This window comes from Bombus pascuorum, chromosome 2 (assembly GCF_905332965.1).
Source record: "Bombus pascuorum chromosome 2, iyBomPasc1.1, whole genome shotgun sequence".
Lineage (NCBI taxonomy): Eukaryota > Metazoa > Arthropoda > Insecta > Hymenoptera > Apidae > Bombus > Bombus pascuorum.
This window is the reverse complement of record NC_083489.1, coordinates 11,389,539-11,413,547: the sequence shown is the minus strand read 5'-3', so window position 1 is coordinate 11,413,547 and position 24,009 is coordinate 11,389,539. Positions and strand designations below refer to the sequence as shown.

Below are 24,009 nucleotides of genomic sequence, written 5' to 3'. Positions count from 1 at the left end.
TGTCGGCTGCATTATCGTTGACGCGTCTCGGGTGTCGACCGTGTTGTCCCGGGCCGTTAAAGGGCGCCATGCAGCGCGTTTTCGCCACGGACCCGTGATTTAAGGTGTCCATACACGGACACGTGTCACGCGAATGCGTGGTGCATCGCAACGAGTCACGTGTGTCGCCATAAGAGCAAATGGCATGGTTGTATATGGAGAGATGGTTGATGAAAGTGGAAATTGATGGTCAATGGTGTGGTTGTATAAAGAGACGGGTAGTATGTGTAGCTATAAAGATGGTATGTAGTGATTCATGCAGGTATTTCGAACTTTTTATGAATGTACTATGCGTGTTATTCACATGAAAAATATAATTTTACCACGATTTATAACCTTATGTTTATGACAGTTTGCAAGAAGCTTTTTACGTTATGGCTGATCGAATTCACGCTTTTTGCATGTATTACAGTAGTAATGCTTTTGCATGTAGTACAGGAAGGTGACAAGTCAGACGTAGAACTAACTGAATCCTCCTCTAATCCGTATACAGTAGCATTAGTCCATGTATGGTCAGACACAATATAGATTATAGAGATACGGTTGGACATGGATCAGTGGTAGCAGTGACCATAGTATAAGAAGAAATAATATATTATATGAATGCTAAGGAGACAAAACGTTTAATAAAATTATTATTATCATTATCAGATACGTTTCTGAATAAAACAAGGAAACATTAAACGAAGTCAGTGAGAAACTGTCGTTCATCTAACTACATTCTGTGGAAAATATGTATCTACATAAAGTTCTAAGCTCTTGCTGATTTCTATGCACGAAGTGAAATTTACTATAAAGTGATCAAGAACACACGTATTCGATATTCCTCTGAATATGAAAGATATAGGAAGGTATAATATGGAAGAAGCTATCCGACAGCAGGAGTTGTCGCGCGGGAAAATGGCATTTGAATTTTGTGACTCGACCGTAGCAATGCGCCCATGTCCTTTGAATTTGATCGAATCGGCGGCGTTTTGTAGCGATATCCCCGCGGCACGAGGAAATATCTCACGTGGCGTCGTTTGACACGCGTCAAGTAAATTCGTCATTGATCTCAAGCACGTTGCTCGGCTAAGGTTTTCCGATCGCGTCCCGTCTCGAGTTCCGACCAGACGAAGAGGGACCGAGGGGAAGGCGAAAAGGCTCCGCAGGACGTTTTACACCCGGGACCAAGGATCTCTTCTGCCCCTCCTTTTCTATCCATTCGCCTACTCGTAGAACATTTAAAGGCAGGGCCATGCACGTACGCCAAAAACGAAAATTGTGGCCGCGCCTTGTGACAGGAGGAAAGAAATGGAATTTTCGCACCTGCAACCCATACTACTCGACCGACTTGCGAAGGGGACGCTAATGCCACCGTCTCGTTTCTCACCCTCTATAAGAAAAAAAAAAAAAAAAAGAAAAGGAACGAAGGTTTAGTCACGTTCGCTTGAACATCGATCGGGCTGCGGTCACGATACATCGAAACCAAGAGTCGTAAACCGCTCCTTGTATTTAATGTATTCGATCGTACGGGAATGAGACACCTCTTTCATGTGATAATTTATGAAATGATAACGAGTCGCTGTGAGATCTATACCGTGTGTCGAAAGGTTCTTCATGTAATGTTTTCTTTTCTTTTTTTTTTTTTTTGTGTGTTCGGCATATTTTTACAATGATTCGAAAGGATTAAAGAAATGTTAGTGTAAATAATGGTTTATTAAAATCGTGATACCTGACGAACAATTTACACATAGATTAAAGATGGAAAACCATCGATCACAGGTGCACATTATTTTTGCAGCGTTACTCATCCAGTTTCAAATTTCTTCGATGAATCATGATGCATGCGTCATTAGAAACATTGCATCTGTTTGGAAATATTTTAGTCAAACATTGGATATTAAATATCAAAAGTTGTAAAGTTATTCTACTTTCTGACAGAAGTGATAGTCATTCTTTCGCAACTCTTTGAAACCATAAAGTACGATACGCTATGGCATTAGATTTATGAGCTAACTGGATTTAGTGATAATTTAAAGATTCAATTTGCTTCAAACCGTCCAAAACATATTTTATTTTAGATACGAGATGATTCCGGAATCCATCGGGTTTATGACTTTATTGGCCATGTCATCCGCCAGCTCACCACTCATCACTGTCAACCCTTATTTCAATTCCACTCGCTCTGCACCCCATTCTCTCAGAAATACAAATTTTGACAACTTCGCCAATCATACTAAACAGACCAAACATCCCCTTTTGAACACGAACTATAAACATATAAGTACCTTTAATATCCATCATCATCAAACTCAAACAGATCGTATTCTAGTAAATAAATTACATTATACTTCCGTCATTTGTAAATGGGATGCATTAACTGCCGAACAAGCGATACGTGTTCCCATAAATCAGTTCAGAAGTCAATTTAAAGTCAATTTAGAGTTAATTTAGAAATTGACAAAAGACAAAATCTTTCATGTGAATCTCTTTATCAAAATATAAATTTGACTATTAAACGACTCGTACGATGTATCATTTGATCATTATAAATTCAGATTTTGATCATTATTCATTCAGAATTCAAAAGAAATTTTTCGCGAAGAAAAATAACAACTGGAAATCTGTTTCTTCGCTTTTCTCTTGTGTATTTCACTGTTTCACGATCAAAAGAAACAGCGAGAAGAAAGGGAAGGCAGTCGAGCGAGAATTTCGTGTTCCTTCTCACACCGCATGTTCGTTTCCGTTCTTCTTGTTTCGGTTGGCACCGCGACGGGCCACTTTTGCGATTAAACTTTAACTTGAGAGAACGAGAAAGAGCTGGTCGCTGCGCACGTTGATCCGACTGGAGCGCGCACTCCTGACCGACAGCTTCTTAAGCAAGCCCAAGGATAGAGTACTTGAAATAATTTCCCTGGAGGTCGGCCGTATATAAACGAATACGGGCTGCCCTTATTGCGGCAAATACGCTCTGGCTCGCGTTCCGTTACAAATGCACGGAATAAATTAAACGATAAGACTGGTCATTCGACTATACGGTGTTCATTAACGAAGTTAATAACATGTCCGATAAAAAAGAAGAAACACCAAGACTTTTCTGTGAATAATTAAGGAGTTGAAATGGTAAACGATGTAAATCTCAAAAAAATGAAATATAGTTGTTCTGGAATGGATGAAAACGAATTGGATGGAACGTGTGAAAAATATCAAAAGTACTAGGATAATTAATTTAACTGTGGTTGAAATTTTAACTAATTTGATATATCTTTTTATCATTTATTCTCTCTTTAAACTTGTAAAAATGGTAGCTGAATGTCCATAGAGTTCAAGTGATTAATGATGCAAGCAAAATTAAAATTAACAGAAATGTGTGTGTTTTTTCTATTTCATAATGTCATAGTATTCATAGTATTCACAAATGACGTAATTATCAAATTAATATCATGGAAACTCGTTTTGTTTCCATTGTGTATTTCCTATTGTGTATCCCAATTACGCGGGTGAAAATAATTGCAGGATTATTTCCGCTCGTAAAATCACTCGATCATTAACTGAATACTCAATACTGTAAAAGGTATCGCTGAATGTGTGACGTTCATTGACCGCTACTAGGATAATTTCCTAATGAACCGTGCTCGGAAATGCGTGTAACGAGACGGTCGAATTGTCACAGGTAGGAGCCAAAAGTAGCCATTAGCCAGAATTCTGTAAACGGGCTGAACACACATGCTTACAATTTACTCTCTATCAACGTACGAACTAAGACGAAATCTAATTATTATCGATATTATTGGATTATTATCCATATTACGTATCACGATATTTAAACACTAAATTTAATTCAACCCATCATTGTTATTATTTAATCTTTCGAAAAATCACATCTTGATTTTTTATTGTCGTGATTTATTGCTATGTTTCTTACTAAGGAATATTCAAAAATTTTGGACTTTCGGAATTTCGAACTTTGCGTAATAGAATTACGCACGTATAATAGTCGTCGATAGAAAATCGACATTTTTGAAATTCTGAGTTAACGAGTTCGTGAGCTTCTTTTTTCGTTCATATATCTATGATTTCGTTCATATATATAGTATCAATTTCATTTGACGAAGTAATGAAATTCCGCGAACGCCTTTTAGAATAGCCGTTCGAGCTGCATTTAGTACGCTACTGAAATGAATAAGGTTATTATACGTTATATGCATAAAGTGATTGAACGATCTTGCGCAATTTTAATTCGTGCCTCGTAATAAAGGGAAATTGAAACGGACGCGTTCCGGCAGCCTCGTAAATGCTCGCGGTATCGTAAATTCGATACGTACGAGCTCGCTCATCTCCACCGACTTTAAATTTACGATGACCCAGCCATCGAATAAATTACCTTGGGATAGAAGAGTCGCGACTGTCGCGAACGAAGTCGAACGAGCTAAGTTGCATTCGTGCATCGTGAAACTTCCCTTCTCGTCGAACGTGTATATTCGAGTTCTTTCGTGTCACGTCTGCGTACGTAAAATCATATTTTTTCGTTCAAACTGTTGCGTGCGATAGGCGTAAAAAACGATACGAATTTTTGTAATTTCTACGATGTTTCGATACTCAGACGCCATTATATTAATTTAAAATAGGTAAATAGTTTGATGAAAGCTGTTAAGTTATCGCTAGGCTACGGATATTTATGCAAATTTATATTTTTAGAAAAATATGTTGAGATAGGTATAATTTTCTGTGCTGGACTGGGTTAAAAGCGTATTAGAGATACTTGTATGTGAGTATCAGTGTGTGGATACATGCGTGTAAGCGTCAGGGGGCATCCAGGCCTTAGTTAGGAAAAAAGACGATTGGCAGTGGTTTAGAAGCATTTGGAAGAGTCGGTTAACAGTCGAGTGTAGAAGAAAGTGCTAAGACGCGTGCAAGTGTGTATCGATGAATATATGAGAAATCGTCCATGAAATAAATATATTATTATTTTAATATTAATCCCCAGTGTATATTCAGTGTTCCTATAACATTATTTCGGCTCCAAAGATCCACAATTCTCAACAAAATAATTTTAACAAATGCAGATAGAAATTATTTTACCGTAATTTGTACGATACTTTGAGTATTTGATGTACTTCTGCGTATTGCATTCCATTTATTCATTTGTACGTTGTTGTACTTGAACGTCGTCTTATATTTTTTTATACTATTTTTCCTTGTACTTTTATCATATTGTAAGCTTAATGAATTGGTACACTTGTAAGTATTCGTTTGACGTTAACGTTTCATTTATTTATCTTTCCTTTCTGCAACGTGTACGCGGTCGCAACTCACGAAAGACCGTGAAGCGGTTTATTCCACTTTGTTTCCAGCACGCCTCTCTCGAATCGATGGCAGAGGAGAAGGAATTACCCGAGGCCGCGTAATATACGAGAGGTTAAACGTAAAGCAGCACGCGGGACACTTCATTGAATATTTATATGGAATCTGCATAAAAATTTAGGACAAACGAGCACTTACGTTCCTCGTTAAATTTTATTTACAGTCCAGCGTACCTATGCCTTCGTCTAGTAAATACTGCGTAAAGGGCGATATTACGCGGAGTAACGAATACCAGTATGATGGAGAACTAATACCAAGATGCAATTAGTTACTTTTAGTACTAGGTGAGTTTCGCTCGTATAAAAATCAAATTCTACCTTCAAATTTTCCTCTTATTCGATATTAATTCAGTCTTTAAGAAGTCAAATTAGTCAACTACATTTTCTGAAAATTTCTAAATTTTATTACCTAGAATCACTTACACAGCAGAATAATCATTATTAATGAAATTCTACAAGCTATGAAATTTTTGAGGTAAAAATTTTATACGAGTTTCGACATAAATTTTAAAACATTATTTATTACAACGTCAGCACTTCCTCCTGCTTTTAAATGTATCTTCTGAACAGCTCGACGTTGATTTCTTAAAAATTCTTCGCGATATTTTTCAAAATATTTTATTCGTTATCCATTACTTTTATCTAACCGTTTGAGTCCCAGGGGTCATTGTAAAAACAGGGTCGGAAAATCCCGAACAGCGCGATAGCGCCTGTCTTAATCGATTGCGAAGAGAAGCAAGCGGCTCAATAGCACTCGTCATATTTCTTACTTTATAAAATACATCTATATTATTATATATGCGTACTATTGGTTTATAAATATTTCAAGTTTTGTTCAATAGAAATTATCGAGAAGATAACAATGAAGTACAAAATACCGTCGGTTGTTCGTTCAAATGTACTGGTGTACTTTTCGACACAAAATCTAAACAGCGTAATCGTGCTGCTTGGGACTCAAACGGCTAAAATCCAACTGGATATGATCTCCTGTCGTTTCTTCTCTGTGTAATCTATTTCCAGTGTATCTGGTTTCATCAGGCTCAACAACAACGTTCCCCGCTTTCAATTATTCCCAACGTTGCTGACAACGTAAAGAACGCTGCGTTCTTAGAACGTAATCTCCGACGCATCCATCATTCGAGCGGCAACCTCGCCGCTGGCTTCACCGCCAAGCAAATATTGCATCGTGCAGGGAATATTTTCTTCGATTCACCGAGAATAACGGACGGAGTCTTTCGTCTTCCTCTATTAGTCTTTGAATCTTGCTCCCGCGATTTTGACGACGCTTACTTTTCTTCGAAATTCATGTGCCGTATAAAGATTCGATGTTACGTTTTTCTTTAATCATTCAGTAAGACAAAATTGCTTCATTTCGACACGTGAGATGATTTTTAAACATTAATATTTATAATTTCCTCTGTCTATAAAAATTAGGAAAGATAAAGCGAAGGATTGTAGAAGCGTTCGAAGTTGTTTTATTTCCAAGCTAATCGTATTTAATTCGTTAATACCGTTTTAAAACGTTTCTTGGGATTCTATTACACATTCTATTACACAATTTATCAAATGATAAAAGGTAAAAGAGTTTAAAAGATAAACTGTACAAAAAACCGCCAGAATTTTATAAAACGGGATTATACGTAACAGGAACAATTATTTTTATCACATATCTATTATTTTTATCACATTGGAGTATAGAAACTGTTGTTTTTCTCTGATAACACCTATCGAATTTTTCTTCGTTGTTGGCAAAATGTATCGAATCGTGCTCAAGTTACTTTGATTAAATATATGATGTTCCGAAGAAAGTACGTTTAACTCAAGTTTTCTTTAAAGAAAGAATCTCATTTCATATTCGTTTCCTATCCTAGCATAAATGGCTATTACTAAAATGGTAAAACGTGCGTATAAAAGTCAGAAGAGTTAGTAATATTCATACATATAGAACCAATTTCAGGACACGTAGAAGCGATTTCATCGATGAATTCAAAGCGATACCGCATCTCTCCCTTCAATAATTTCGTAGTAGACACCGAATTGAATTCAAGAAACAACAAGGCTCTTGCAGAGTATCCATTCATCCTTAACGTAATACATAACAACGAAGTTAATATGAAGGAACACCCGGTTTACTGCGTTCGCACAGATGTTCGAATGGTCGGTGGCTGGGTAGACGGGGCCGGCTGACTAGCGCGGGACGATTCCACTAGTTGCCAAAGCAAGTCGGTGAAGTTGAACGGAAACGCAAAGACAGACGAGGCGTCCTCGATGCATCTCAAAAGGGTTTCAGCGCATGAATTTCTTGCATCTGGTCCGGCCAACTTCCGGAATTCATGCCTGGACACGATCAATAACACGAGATATGGCTGCGGAACGTGCAGACGGCGAGACGAAGCCGGAAGGGCATCGTCGAAATGAAAATGAAAAATCCAGTCTGCGGCTTTGTCGCTGTGAAAAAAAAACAACCAAACGGCCAACGCGAACCGTCGGATCGATTAATTTAATTGAATGTTCGTGAATAATGGGCGAAACGGTGAAAAATAACTCAGCCGCGAAGGAAGACTCAAAAATAGCGAGACTCTCTCTTTTCAACTCGGATCCAGTGGCAGAATCGGAACGGGGCGTGTAATATTTATCCGTTGATTATGCTTTTAATTGCAATCGACGGAAATGTGGGAAATCGTTGCGTTCGATGAGACACCATGAATTTTTCACGGATCTCTCCTTCGTTCCTTTTTGCAATCCATTAGCGATCTCTTCGTTACGAGCTCTGGATTTTTAATTAACGAAACGAATTCACGGTTGCGGAACCGGCTTCGTTTCAAAATGGTTCGAAAGGAATTGCCTGATACCTCTTATTTTATTTATACCGTATTTTATATATTTTATACCGTGTTATAGACGATCAATATCTAAATTGTGTATAATTAATTGCCAATTTTTCCAAAGACGTAAATTGTACTTTTATTATCCTCAGTATTTTATTAAACTCTCATATTGCCAGACGTCTTAAAGCACGAATGAATAATGTACAAATTAATTATCAATCGTAATTTCTTAATACATTTTATTTATCTTTTATGCATTAGAATTCTATTTGAACTCTAAGTACGCTTCAAATATATTAGTGTCGTATCTTGCCAATTAAAATACTAAGGATAAGAGGTTGGCTGAAATTTAAAAACACAAAAAGAATATCCTTCCATTCGAGCTGGTGATCATTTTAGCGACAATTCCGCGGTCCTTTAAATTACGAGAAATATAGCCGGCCAAGAACAGCCTCACGAAGAACAAGAGAACAGACCGCGTCTTTCGTTTATTTCGAACGCAGTCGGAAGTCCGCTCACGTCCACCGCCGTTAAGCTACTTCCTCGACGAGCAAACATCCAATAATTCTGTTCGTGCTTCTTTCCGTACGGCAAGGCGTTACGGTTAAGGCGGATTCGTAGGACTCAATTATACTCGACGACACGGACTATGCCATCTTCTAACGGGAACGTCGAAGAAGGTTCGTGATAAAGAAGGAAGAAACGATGTCTGCTTTCTTAATTCCTTATTTTCTTTATTTAGAGAAGACAAGATCGTTTCGTTTTTGTAGAAAATTTACTTTTTTACTTGCGGTAGGTATAAAAGTGAATTGAACTGTAGGAAACTTCTGCCGTTTTTCATCCCTAAATTTCTTAATACGTTTACTTTGTCGTTTAATTTATAATTAGATGGTCCCGTTATTCTGCACGATGATCCTATAGTAACTTCCATATCTTTGGTAATTTGTGAATCTATCTTTTTATAAAAATCTTTCCTATCTTTATTGGAATCCTTTGTTCAAGTGTTTTGCATCCAGAAAGTGTTGCAGCGATCAAAATAGACGATCTATATACTGAGAAAAGGTATACAAGTTTTCTATCGCGAAAATTGCGTTGCTTGCTTCCTACGATAAACTAATGATTAGCATCCTTGCTCACAAACTACTTTTATATTACAAGTTTCTAAATTGACGGAAGTTCTTCAATATCTTCGTCAGTGCTGCTCCCTGTTGGTATCAAGACGTATCTCACTTTCCATGTAGTAAGAAAGGATGAAAAGACTTGCAGAAGAAGTTAGGAGGAAGTTCGAATGTCAAGATACTAAATTGTGATCTTTAGATTCGTAGCATCATTGTCTGATTAACTTTAATCGTCAAGGTCAATACACCATCTCTAATTTCTTCTCTTTTTCAATAAATTTTCTATTATCCTTTTACTTATAATATCTTCTAAATATTTTAAGACGTTTTTAAAGAAACCTCTCCATATACCTGAAATATGTAAATATCTCGATCGTTTCCTATCGAAACACAATTATTTTTATCGTCATAGAAATCCATATGTGACCACACATGTGTTTTTATGTTTTGTCAATCGACAAAAGTGGAAAGCGTGTTCCTTCCGATTTCAATGCTGCTGCAAGATCTACAAAGATCATTTCCGGTTTCGTGTATATCTTTTCCTGTTCCGCCGATGTATTTCCACGATAGCCGATCATGCGCGGAATCGTTCGGGATTAACTTATTTTCCCATGCTGAAATTTCCGTTCCCTTGAGGAGGGTGGCGAAAAACAATCGTTTAGATTTGTTTGAAATAAAAGTATCGCGTCTCATCGATCGACCGAACCGTCCATTAACCTTCAACCCGTATAAACAATTTGCGTGCACCACGGAAACGTAACAATACGCGCTGGTTAATCACGTGAGTGCCCAGGTCTATCCGTAAATTGACTATTGATTGATTAGTTTCTTCTGTTTGATGAACAACAGAAGAGCCATTACGGCCGCGCTCTCGATTATTATTTAGACCGTGAGCGTTCCGTCAGTTCAATCGATAACAACTCTTTTTTTCCACGCAGCTCAGCTAACTAATTTTTTACTTCTTTTTTCTCTTCCCCTTTTTTTTACCTTTTATTATTATCATTTCTCGGTACACGATCAGGTAAATGTTTCCTTCAGATATTTTTATTTACATTCGATAAATGAGAATTCATTGCCTATTGTCATAATTTTTCATTAATCCGCCGATTTCTCCGATATTATCTTGGACTATTTTAAAACGCGACATAAGCCACGGGCAATATATTATTTCTTCCTTTTGCCTTTGTTTGCTATCTTTCTCGACGCTCTCTCCTCCGTTGGTACAAAGCACCAGGTGCGAGCAGCAGAACCGAGCGTTGTTACTTTCATATTAAAAGGATTAATGCAGTTACGGATATACCGGTTCCACGTCGAAATATGCGTCGTATATTCGGCGAAGACAAAATTACTACGATGGGGGATACGCAAATTTACGTGGCCAGCCGCCATCACGGCTATTCGTTCGTGTAATTTATAAACGCACGAATTCCAGGCTTCTCCGACTCCCTATCGGTAAACTTTAAACATCGCTATAGCAAACAATTAGATTAAACGCGAATGAAACGCTGCAGGAAGCACTTCTTAACGCGTATAACACGTATGACATAATTATAATTTTCAAATTCTATTAGAGATACATAATCTAGATGAATGTACAGTGGCAACGATATATTACAAAGCATCAAGATCGCACCTTCCGTTCGATAATTCTATTTTGATTTTGTAATATACACGTGCTAAGGGAATAAACAGTTTATTTATTTCTTTGCTGCAAAATGTTTAGCGTTGACGAATTTTTAGGTTGCTGAACTATTGAAAAGGTATCTAAGAGAAAGTACAGATGTGACATTATATATAAAAAACAGGGATTAGGAAATCTAACCACGTAATGATACAGGTAAAGACGTATTTCAGTAAGAGTACTGTGAAGAACACTTACCTCGAGAATATCGAAATTCTGTGCATACGTAACTGGTCGAACTATTTCTTATCATAAGAGATTTATTCTTTTCATAGCATTTAAAATACATATTTCTACGCTAGTTGTAAGCTTTACATTCAAATTGCAGAATTTGTGCTACTGTAGATGTTACGTCGGCCGACTCTTTACCTAAACTAGGCCACTCACCGCGGGAAAGATGGCATCCAGACGTCCACACATCCTTATTGCGTACCCTCAATAGCCTTAAGGACCGATCATAAATCTCAGGAATTTTCTAGCTAAAGTCCTTCAGACCGAACAAAGATCTTTTTACGTAGTCGTTTTCTAAAGTTTGTTTACTACGACAAGACACGGGAAAGTTAGTTTTTCTCACGTACGATGCTTCCCACTAGCAAGTTTCTATCGAGGGTGGCAAAGACCCTTCCTAGTCCACCAACCTTCTTATTATCCAATCAGAAACAATGTCTGCCCTCACTTTCCTAACCCAAATTGTCATCAACAAATCCGATGATCCCGTGTGCTAGATATACCCATCACTAGCTTTCCTCCGACACAGCATCGTCACTAAACTTCACTTAGTTTTCATCGTTAGAATAGTCAACACATATCATTAACGGGTCTCTATCCTTAAATCAATCACTTACTTAACTTGTACCTACGCATCGGTGTAACTATCTTCTTTACAAAGTTGTCGAAAGAAACGTTAATTCAGTGTATACTCAATTGAACCACCCCTATTATCGTAACAGAAATAAGGGGCTCGATCAGTTTGTGGCGTCGATTATCTAATCGTAACGGGAATTTACGACTCCCGTTGACGTGCTTTCTGGCGATCGCGTCTCTCCGCCAATGGTCGATTAAACAGTAGGAACATGTACGCTATTTTCTCAAATGGGTTTGAAAAATACGCCAGGTAAAAGTGAATAAGGGAAAACCTTTGACGATCATCATATCCAAACACGAACGAGTAAAAGGATAAGTGCTTAAAAAGCCTATTCGATAAAAAGTTCAAAGTAACATGTGTATAGCGAATGAGAAAGGTTTATGTGAGAACTAGTCTCTGAATACAGTTCAGTGTTTCGAGAGTCTTCTTAAAGTTGTTAAAGTCGTCTTAGTGTTGCGAGAGTTGTCTTAGAGACTTTATAGTCTTCTTAAATCTTATTACAGTTGCCTTTGCATTGTGGATTATTTTCGCGTTACATTAAATTATTACACTCATTTGCCGAACAATTGCCGAACAGTGGAAGAATGCTCGTTTATACTTTAATTTTACTAAAGAGATTTTGCTAAAAAGAGAGAGGGGGGAAGAGAAGAACAAGCATTCTTTCGCTACGTTTAAACGCACCTTAGAAGAGGATAACGACAAAAGAAAAACGTATACTGAATTATCGATTTTATCGAAAAGAGAAAGAGATGACGAGACTGGCTAGCCAATGTCTCTGACATCGGCTTAATCATCGGACAGCCAGACGTCTGAACGATAAATAATATTCAATCAGGGTGGAAGAGAATTTTGCGAGACTCAGGGCGAGCAGGGCTCGATCACTGTCACAAGGCTGCGTCCTAGAGTTCGACGTCCGCGATGGTAAGTTAACAGGTACATTGGGTTGGGATTAATATCGATCACCTGGTGAAATATGGCCATACTTTACATTCGTTCATATTGAAATGGATAGTCAGTTTCTAGTCTATGCTATGGGGTCTGGTATTCATTTTGATAAGAAAATGATGATATTTAAGATAAAAGATATTAGACAGGATGATCCATCTTCACAAACATTATTCGTTTTCGTTACTGCTTATTGTTAATTTTATTTTCAGCAAGCTAGTAGAAATATCTGGTAAAATAAAAAAGATTCCAGTTCGAGGTACTTATGAGAACTCGCGATGAGATTAATGATAGTTAAGAATCTGACTTGAAATCCAAAGTCTGAAACGATTGTCTGAATCTTTAGAAAGAGAAAGAATAAAATCGCAGAATGAGAATGTGGCAGAATATCAGTACAACAATTGAGATTCGTTGTATAATCTCTTATTTTTATTTTACCATTAAATATAATAATTATTATTTAATGTAATATTTACGCAACTGGAAAACCTACCTACAATCCAACACTCTATATTACCACTATCGTATTCAACATTTCATAAATGGAACTTGTCTGTACCCCAACACCGACAAACGTTCTGCAACATGGATCGACGTAACTTATATCTTGATCCTGGTAGACAGGTACAATATTTCCCGCGTGTTGCGACATGAATTAACGCGATATTCCACGCAAGGCTGAATGCTAACAGAAAAAGCTGGGGACCGGTCGTATTTTAATTTGCGCATCCGTTTCGCGTTACTATTGCTCGCAATCGTGCATTCTCGTATTCTTGATATTCTATTACGATCGGGAATATTTATTTTAAAAAACCAGGAGTATCAATCGATCGTCGATCCAATCAAACTTTCACGTTCTTCCGATACGATATCGTTATCACTCGGCGTATCGATAAAAAAATAAAAACTACAAACATGTACTTGAAACGAAACGTTACGCAAATTGGTAACGTGTAATCTGTTTTCTTTGACATCAGTTCGAGCATGTCTGCATCGGTAATTCGAGACCCTGACAAACAGTTCGGCTATGTCGAATATTTGTACGAACATATGCACTAGTAGCATGTTCTCTTGTGATAAAACAGGAAAACATTAGAACGGTATTCAGTCCTAATTAATATTAATTGGGTTAATCATTTAAGCTCGGTGGAATGTATCCGTGATTCTATTACATCAATTATAAATTTCATATTCGCGAATTAATTACTGTATAGAATTTACCGATAATTATACAAATCGTTATCGGTAGTATCCGCGGCAGTAACGTATTGAAATAGAAACACGTTAAATAAATTAAATCCTTTTTCTGTAACACGAACGGTAACGTGAAAATTTATTCGTAATCCAATATCGTTGTAATGTCTGCAGTTATCGAACTTCAGCAATACATGGTTCGAAACATTCCGAATCGTATTAAAATATATATCCGCGTTACAATTATTCTCGCTTCCTTTTGGATTTTTCGGATTTTTTATTAAATTTCTGATACGCGTATTTGTGCGTTATTACTTTGACGTTTGGAGAAAAAACTAAACATCCTATTTCGCTCTGAAACGACTACATATTCTAGAAAACTAATTCCTTTCGATAGAAGGATTAGGTAGGATATCGTGTAACCTGCCGCGAAGGATTAACGTGTTATACCCATATCCAACCCTCGTCACATTTAACCCTCTGACTTTCTTCATAACGAATTCGCAAATGCGTTGACACAGTCTTTCGTATAATAAAACGTAGAATTATCTGTTAAAAATAACATTTCCAAAATGCCCTCACATTTCATCGTTGTAGTATAAAATCCCCTCTGAATATATTTTATAAATATCGTTAACAATATTAATTCTTTTCTACTCTATTAATTTCCCTCTTTCGCGTAAAGATCTTTAAACAAATTTCTCCAATATTTTCATACGTACTTTATAAACTATCCCAGTATCACCTTTTTCACCGCCGAAGAAAAATAAAATATCCTGTAACGTTACCGAGGAAACATTCCACAGACAAATATACACATCAAACGCGAGAGATATCCTGGCAACGTACCGAAAGTACGTGCAAAATAAAGATAACCGGCTGTTACGGGTAATCCCGTGGAAAATTCGAGAGGCAGTAAAGACGAGAGTGTTTCACATAGGATTAACGTCGCGCTCGTGACTCTAACCCTCCTCCGGATCTCGCCCTCTGGCTTTCCCTTGCGGCAGGGTCACGAGGGACACGCGATACAGCTCCCTTTTCTTCCGTCCCTCTTCTATTTCCCTCTCCTTTTCGCTCGGATCTGTCCCTAGGCTATCTATCCTTCTTGTTCACTCTCGAGTCTCCCGTGACTCTATCAGATATCCGGACACATCGTGCAAATCCATCGTGATAGCGCGTCGATAACGACCGTTCGAAGGAATATGTCGCGGTGTTCGTGCTGTACACGCATCGAGAAACAAGCCACGACGGTTCGAGGGAACGTGACTCGACGTTTGTCGCCGATGGAAATCGTCGGGCGATTTCATTTCCATTAACCGCCTTGCAAAACGTGGCCGCTGTCAGCGCGAGCACGACAAAACCCGATGATTTATGTATGTATATCGGATCGATCCGCGAAGTGGATCAGGCTGAATCGAACGTGGTAAATTTTTTTACGTTCAATATATGGTTTTCGGCCTATGAATTAGGTAATTTTATATTTCCAATAAGTGGTATTAAATAGTAGCAGTAGTAGTAAATAATAAGTAGTAATAAGTAAATAAAGTAATAGTAGTAGTAGTAAATTTGTATTACAATAAATATATTATAAAAAATTTGCATATTTATATCGTAACCTACTAAATATTATGACGAGTATCGTATTTTCGATATTTTATATATTTTCACATACTATGTGCATTCTATGCATTTTTACACCTTTGAATTTCTCGTATGTGCATAAAAATTCGCAGGTTGATAATAAGATTTGATTCGGACGAGCAATGATGCTACGTTATTTATGTGCATTCGGTTATGTATATTTTTTATAGCGGAATAGTAAACAACGCTGTATTTCTAAAAATATCGGCTTGTCGAATCGCACAGTTCCACCAACATCACATTTCTCATCTACGTTTATAGAAACATTGCTATCTCATTGCGATTTGGCAAGTTTATATTACTCTCGACGATACATTCTTAATGAACGTGCAACTCTGTTATTAGAAACATAAAACTGCCTAAATGCACAATATCAGCGCTACGATACTGCAACAATACCGCGCCCAGTAAATATTGATACTGTTGAAATTTTCCTGTAATGCGAATATCGTTGATGCAAGTACTCGAGAGTTGTCTGTAAATAAAGAGATAGAAGTAGCATTAATCGAGTCCTTAAACGGTATTTATTATTAGTCCTAATCGGATTTGCGATCGTTTTATATAATAACAACACTTACGTCGATCACGCATTTCATATTTGATTCGATTGTAAGCGGATTTCGGATTACTTGATCTCTATTTGCACGAGCGCGTTTCCAATTAAATCAATCTTCCTCGATACCAGCGGTGAATTTTGTTTCGCTCAGCCGATACCGATTGACAGTTGTCAGCCGCGTAAAAATGGTTGGAAATCGTGATCGAAAATTACACGAGTACACTTGGCAGGGCTTTTAACCGATCGTTCTTCGCTCGTCGAAAATAAATTATTCGCGGACGAGAAGAAGTTGGAAACGAGACTCTTTCGTACAGTAATGTTACCGCAACACGTGAGAAGGATCCAAGGATCGACGATACACCAGAGACTGGAAACGTTATAAGAGCGCGCTGTCTGCATCGAGAACGTGAAAAAAAGTGACTAGGAGAAAAAGCTTACATTGAAGAAACTAAGCAGAATTCAATAACAACTTACCTTCCAGCCAGCGGCGACCGCGATGTTCCTTTCGAGCGATTCTTCCGAGAAACTTTGGTCGCTGCGAGGGAATTCCTGTTACGTAACCTGGCGAAGAGTTGCACCGTACTTTCGAATAGGGAAAGGTGAACCGGAATTAATCGCGAAAAACGATGTTCATTGCCCTTTCTTCAAATTTTCCGTCGATAAAACGCGGAAAAACGTTTATTTGAAAAGGTTGGCATTCGGTTTGAGGAGCAAAAGCAACAACCAGGGAAAGGATAAAAGTCAAAGCGCTGAGTATTTATTGAAAACGAATCGCTATGTACAAACGTATTAAATACACGTGTGTGACATTTATACAGGGAAAAGTGGAAGGGATTTCGAGTGTTAAACCACGCACAATAGTCAATACGCCCACTGATAAACGATAGATAACTGGCCCTACAACGTACGGCCGTGAGCAGCCAACGCTTATTTGCAACCCATTCACCCGTTTATATTTGCACGTGGAGATTGGTAGACGTGCTCGTGTTCCGCGAATCCACGAATTTCGTGACGTTTATTTGTCTAAACGAGACGCGCTACCATTTCTCCGCCTTCGTTGCTGAATTTCGATCGATAGCGATAAACCGGGGAAATTTTACCATTTTTTCCTGAAATTTTTAACCAACGTTTCCAAATGGAAAAATTTACGATTAACTACATTGCCATACAGACATTTTATTACGTGCCATTTTATTTGTCTGACAGCTAACTATTCTGTTGCGGCAAATATTTTTCAATTACTTCCAATTGTTGCTATTTGTCAGTCAGTTATAATTGCTTTCGATTTGTATATATTAAGTTGGTCGGAAAGTTCTACTATGTTTAATTATTATCATTATTATTATTTTGATAGGATGGAAGTCGATTGTTCTAATTGAAATTTCTATTAATTATTCTTGGTTATTAATGATATTCATTATCATTTACGATAGTTATCTAAATGTTTGGCAATTTATTCCGTCGCTGTTGAATATTTCATCATCATTATTAAAATATTCTTTCAGTGTTTCTATAGGCTGATCGTGAATATTCTATATCTTTTCCATCACAAAGTTTTACGATGATCGATTGATCGATCCAAAAAACCTTGTGAGATCTCCACTACGAATTTTCGTACCTGACACTCGTACGATACACATCGACTGAGATGCTCTTTGTTATAAAGTAACTCGTAGATCAAATTTCCAATTGCAACTAATTTCTCCAATAATATTTAAAACGTATTTTGAAAAATAAATAAATATATATTATAATATATATATAGTAGCCACAAAAGATATTTGCGTGTACCCTTATTTTCCCGTATTAAGCGTTTTTTAATCAGGTTTTTACGTTTCATTTTCATAGTACTAAATTGTTATAATCATATAGAGGTACTACTATATGATGCAAAATTTGATATACTTGGACTTAATTAATCGCTAGGTAAATGATCCAATAAATATAATGGGGCAAATACTTTCGTATTTATTTAGCCATGACACATTCGTGACAAGCCACAAACAAGATATTAAATGCGGTAGTAAAATCTGATTGCAGAACTTTCCAAACAACCTAATACATAAAACGAAATACATGTATTTCGCCAACACGCATATCGTGTTAAGAAGATGAAACTCACCAAACTTTTTTACACACAAAGTCCACCTCTCTGAATCTTGAAGGAACAGAGAAGGAACAAAGAAAAAAAATATTTTTGTACAAGGTTTCTCGCTATTTATCAAAATTCGTTATGAGACACGTTGAGGAGATATCGATTCGATGTTGCGTCTCTATCAGAATTGGAAAAACGAAAATTCACGCGCGGCCGATAGAAAGGGAGAAAAAGCGCGATCGTGTTTCATAACGAAGGTAGCGGATATTAAATTCTATCGGCAAACGTGGAATTCCCGTGTACGCGGCACTTCCGTGTTCCGACTTTTGTTTGCGACTCGCGGACCAACAACGAAAACCGAGCGCTTCTATTGCGTAAATACGCGCGAAAAACAAAGCTCGTTTGCAAAGGAGAGACGGGGCCTGATTTCGAACAGTGAGAGTACCCGTTTCTATTGGGAAACGTACGAGGATCTTGCACGAAAAATAAAAATTTTCCATTTGTTTTTCATCATAAAATTGGACTCTACTTGTGTAAATTCCACTTCTCGGGAATTTCAGGTAGCGTCTAATTAATTGAACTCCTGCTCAGCAAGCTTTATTATCTAAACGAGACGTCGTAGGTAGTGAGGAAAATCATTGAATTTTCATTACAGGAATCGTTCAGACAAATGGACCTTCATCGTAAAACAAAAAGTTAGATGAAAATTCATTTCCCATTTTTTCAACTATATCCAACACGGAATATTTTGCTGAATTTATAATGTAAATTTTTCATCCAAATGATTATTTTCTTTATCTCCATAGATTTCATGAGGACAGAGCTCTCTAAAGTATAAATATAGTTATGAGTTTATTAATATAACTTATATTAAATTGTATGCATATTTAAAATTTTTGTGGATTTTATGGAACAGACATTAATTTCGAGTTCTTGGCCCAAGGTTTATTTCTTTCAGTGTCTATGAAAATTCCAAATTTTTCGCGATATTGTTACGGGTATTCGAATGAATCCTGGATCTTCCATGATGCAGCAGCAAACGAAATGAACTTCATAATAAAATAGTACAGCAAAATAGTACATTCCCAGAGCGTACTAATAATTTTACCGCGCACCGCGTTATGTCTCGGTTGAAATAAAAACGGAGGCGATAAACTATATGGCCGAGGCTGGCACGCGAATGGTCGAGTCCTACTTTTTATGCTCGAAGGAGCCGAACATAGCGACGATGAAACGTTAAAACCGGTCCGTGGTCCCGGCCCCGTCGCTTTTGAAATATAAGAACGCACCGCGAGAACAATTAATGGAACGATTTCGGTGTCTCCTTTTCTTCTGCTTTTTTTTTTTCTTTTTATCAATGGAATACTGGTCGTGCCATATTTGCGTATCCGAGATTTTGTTATTACAAACTGTACAAAGTATCTCCTTCTTATGTCGTACCATATATCATATCGCTACAATGGAAACGATTAGTTCAATGAATTCTCTTCGTCGCTTAATCTTCAACGATTTTTTCGATATATATATATATATATTTATATTTATTTATAGGTGTATCTCTCTCTGTGTTATACTCTCGATCATTCTCTCACACTTTCGCTCTTTCAGCCTTTTTTTTCATACGACAGAAATTCTTCCTACAAATAGAAACGATTAAACTAATAGTATCACAAAGAGATATGTAGGATTTCGAAATATTAATAAAGTAATGAAAATTCTTCTCGTTACCGTGTCACGTTACTTCCGTTCGATTCAGAATTCGAACATTTTCAAGCTGATATGCATTTCTTCCTGTTCCCCGGACAGAATAAACGTTATCTCGTCGAAACGGACGATATGTCAATGATACGTGATATTCAATCCTTAATTAATAATATTCACTCTATCGGATAATCGATAATTTCAATTTTGATAATTAATCGCGCGAAAGGAGCCCGGTTTTTCTCTGCTCTATTGATTGAACGCAAATCGAATAGGAAGCGTCATAAATTCAAATAAATTCGAATAAACGAGGAATTAACGATGAAAGAAGATCAGGCTGAAATGAAGAAGATAATGACCGCGTTGGTAATTGAAGAAAAAAAAGAGAAGAAACTGTTGAAATTCACTCGATCTCTAATTCTATCCTTTTTTTTCTTCGTTCTATTTTTCCAAACATACGTGTGACCGGGCGAAAAATTCTTATAATTTTTGTTCTTTCAATTTGTAGGAAGTTTTTACTGCGCGCACGTGTCGCCTATATCTTTCGTTCGATCGCACAGAAGACGATCCACAAAGTCGAATTAAAATTTCCCACTGATAATAATTCGTTAAGCTCATCAAAGTGGATATGTACATCGATTCCTTTTAGCCACGCGACTCCCTCGTGTTCTGTACGATCGATCGCAATTTCCTTCTTCTTTCCATTTCTTCACGCTTTTTCGTCCCTTTATTGTTACTCAATTATTTTTTCCTTCAGATCGTAACGCTATTCTCGATCAGACGTTTCAACGAATTCAACGCAAATTTCGATCGTTTCTCGTCGTGTCGAAGGGAAAGGATTCGTACGAGATTTCGCATACAGGTTCCCCTAATACAATGGCAGTATTTACTTAGTATCGTCGACCTTAATTTTAGATTATATTATAAAGTACCAACGTCGTGTCATAGACAGTATCATAGACTTTTTCATATTCAAAATGAAACCGCTCTCGCTTAATTTCAGGCAGCGACGATCGTGTAGCTCTATAGAAAGACCATTTATCGATATTTGTCGTAACTTTTCTGTTTGAATAAACGTTTGAAGAACCTGCACAGCGTAAAATATAACAATTATTGTGTATTATTCTTCGTATATATCGCGCTCCTTTTGCATATGGAAAGATAACAAATAATAGTGCTGGATCGACGGTCTCTTTATCGAACCACTTTCAGTCGCGTGCACATTTATCACTTACATTTCCTACGGCGATTTATATTTTACAGACCACCAGAGTGACTGTTTTTAGCTGAGTAACGTTATAAATTTTCAGAACAACGCGTCGATTTATCGTGCGATCTAGTGTCCCTCGTACGCCATCATTCTCCACCATTCATCCTCGTTTCTTTATTATTATCCTACTCTCTTTATTACCGTCTGCTATGTATTCTGTCCTACGAATTCGTTCTAACAATTATAAATTTCTCATTGTTCCGCATTGAACACGATTCACGTACCCGATAAACATTTGCTCGTTACAAATATCTATATTTTCATAATACGTCTTTCTTCGTAAAAATATTTGCTTGTTAAAAAAAAGTAAAGCAAAGAAAACTCATAACAACAATAATTCCCCTCCTTTGTATCTTTTCACGACTGGTTCCATTTCCATTTAAAGATAAATTAATCATCTACGTCTGCAACAACAGAAATCGATCTAACACACTACAAGGACCTTCGCAAATTAATTTTCTTAGACGCGACACAGAATATGCCGTGTATTCAACACGCGATAAAGAATGGAAGAAAAAAGAAGCGAGAAGTCACATGATCGGCAACGAAACGCAAAATCGATGAACGATTATTCGTGCGAACTATTTTGTACCCTCGATCACGGTGTAAAAATTCGCTGTAAAAGACGAGCAAAAGTATATCCACCGGGTAAATGGACCGTGTCTATTCCTTCCTATAAACGTAACTTCAGGTCACGCGAGCTTCTCTCTCTCTCTCTCTCTCTCTCATTCTCTCTCTCATACACACCTTTATTCACCCCATATACGTTCCCTGGTCTGTAGAACGACGACACATTCGACTCGTGGTATCGCTAGTTTCGGTCCTCGGGACATGGAGCAAGCGTCGCGAATCGATAGGTCGAACGATGGCGGGAAACGACGCCGCGCGACCGCCGAGGGGAATGCAAGCTGCTTGAAAACGACGCTCTCTAATAAATTTTACGCTATCGATTAAACCCTTTAACATCTCTTTACACGCTATATTTATTTTCATTTATATATTATATATATATATATGAACTTTTTTTTGTTTCTTTATACTTGCAACCTCTAGTGGTATTGTCAAACATTTATGCACTTCGGCTAAGCGCATCTTAAGCTTATTAGTAGTTTCAGGAAACTTAAATGTAAGCCAGCGGCTCAAGGAATTCCTTTTACCCCGTTCTTTACATCGTTCAGCCTCTCTCCTCTCAGACGAATCCAACCAGGGACTAATATATGTACTTAGATTATCTCTGCGTGTATTTAGTATCGTCTGTCATCGAACACGATCGATAATTTTATGCTTAGCCAAGGCCAGGAGCTGCCCACAAAGTTTGCTAGAAAAATTCACGCGTAACCCCCGGGTCCTCTTTCGTCGGTGATGTTAAATGAAATCTTATGAAAGAAGGATCGCGTGTGCTTCCAACCGTATTTTTTTTCTGTCGATTTATTTTTACCCTAGCTTCCACCAGGTTCGTGTTTAAATACGGTTAACGAACTAGGAACAGGTTTTCTAGTGTCGTCTATACTGTTGAGATTCGTCTTCGACTTATGTTATACGATACACGATATGGTAGAATATCGTTCGATTATTGTGACTTCGGTTATTTAATACGATAAGAATTGTTACGGCGAAGACAGTAAGAAGCTATTGCTGATTTATCAAAATCGACGACCCGCTGTTCAACGTTTCGGAGTTTGAGCGACCCTTTTATTCCTTTTTGTAACTTCTAGACACGAAATGGTTACGGGGAGCGTTCGAGAGGGTAGAAATCGTGTTTCTCGGCCAGATAGAAACACATACGGGCAAGAGGCACGTGGAAGAGTTTCCGGAAATGATTCGCCACGGTGGAAACGTTTGTTGTATCTTCGCGATTTTCCAAAGTCCGAGCCACGTGTATTCTGAACGTGACATGAGTGCCGTTGCGGCGGGTGTCATAAGCTTGTTTGCTGACAGTATCAATTTCAGAACGGCGTGTGTGCGATTTATTGAACGTGCTTTCCGCCCACTGGCCCGCGCTAGAAACGTTCCATTTCGTATCGGATGTCGCGGCTGGAGATCCATCCTCCAGATGATTTCACGCAGGTGAGTATATTCGTTTATTGTGCTTTACGTAGTTATATGCATAATTATAGTCTCATATTCCTTCACCAAATAAAATTGATAAAAATATACAAATATTTTTTCTTAAATTATAACGATTTTCTTATAATAAAAGTTAGACCATTCCGTAAATATCAATGACGGAACATGTTGATAACGAATCGATATTTTAAAGGTAATCAAGTAGTATGAATCAAGCATTCACTATGTGTAATCGTACAGTCTTTAAATTCGTTTGAATAATTAATAAAAAAAAAGTGAAGAATTGATCACGAATCACATGATCACGATCAGACATTTACCTTTGTTCCTGACGATTCGCTGTTTCGAACTAGATGGATTTTGACCTTGGTGTACTAACTTGGTCTGACTTGGTGTATCTTGGTCGTCGAAGGACAGTTCCACCAGTTTCCGTTCAGCTCACCGATCATAGAAAGCCGGATAAGATTCCAGCCTTCTAGTTCTCTGTATCAGGTGTCGTTCGAGTCGACGTGCTTGTAACCGAGATTTTTCCGTTGGAGGAACATGTGGATTTCCCGGAAGCTCGGTCTGTCCACGTCGTTCCTATGCCAGCACTCGCGCATCAGCTCGTAAATGTCCTTGGGACAATTCTTTGGTAATGGTAGAATAATCTGCGAAAAATATT

At 37.6% G+C, this 24,009-nt stretch overlaps 1 protein-coding gene across 5 annotated transcripts in view; it reads right to left on the bottom strand.

Annotated features, from left to right (window-relative positions):
• Nucleotides 1–16,947: 16,947 nt before the first annotated feature.
• Nucleotides 16,948–24,009, bottom strand: part of LOC132916513 (discoidin domain-containing receptor 2) — a 225,951-nt gene continuing 218,889 nt past the window's right edge. For all 5 annotated transcript variants that reach the window (XM_060976590.1, XM_060976591.1, XM_060976589.1 and 2 more), the window contains one exon: nucleotides 16,948–23,995. In XM_060976590.1, coding sequence (XP_060832573.1) covers nucleotides 23,834–23,995 — 162 coding nt within the window. In that variant the 3' untranslated portion in view covers nucleotides 16,948–23,833. The remainder of the gene's footprint in view (nucleotides 23,996–24,009) is intronic.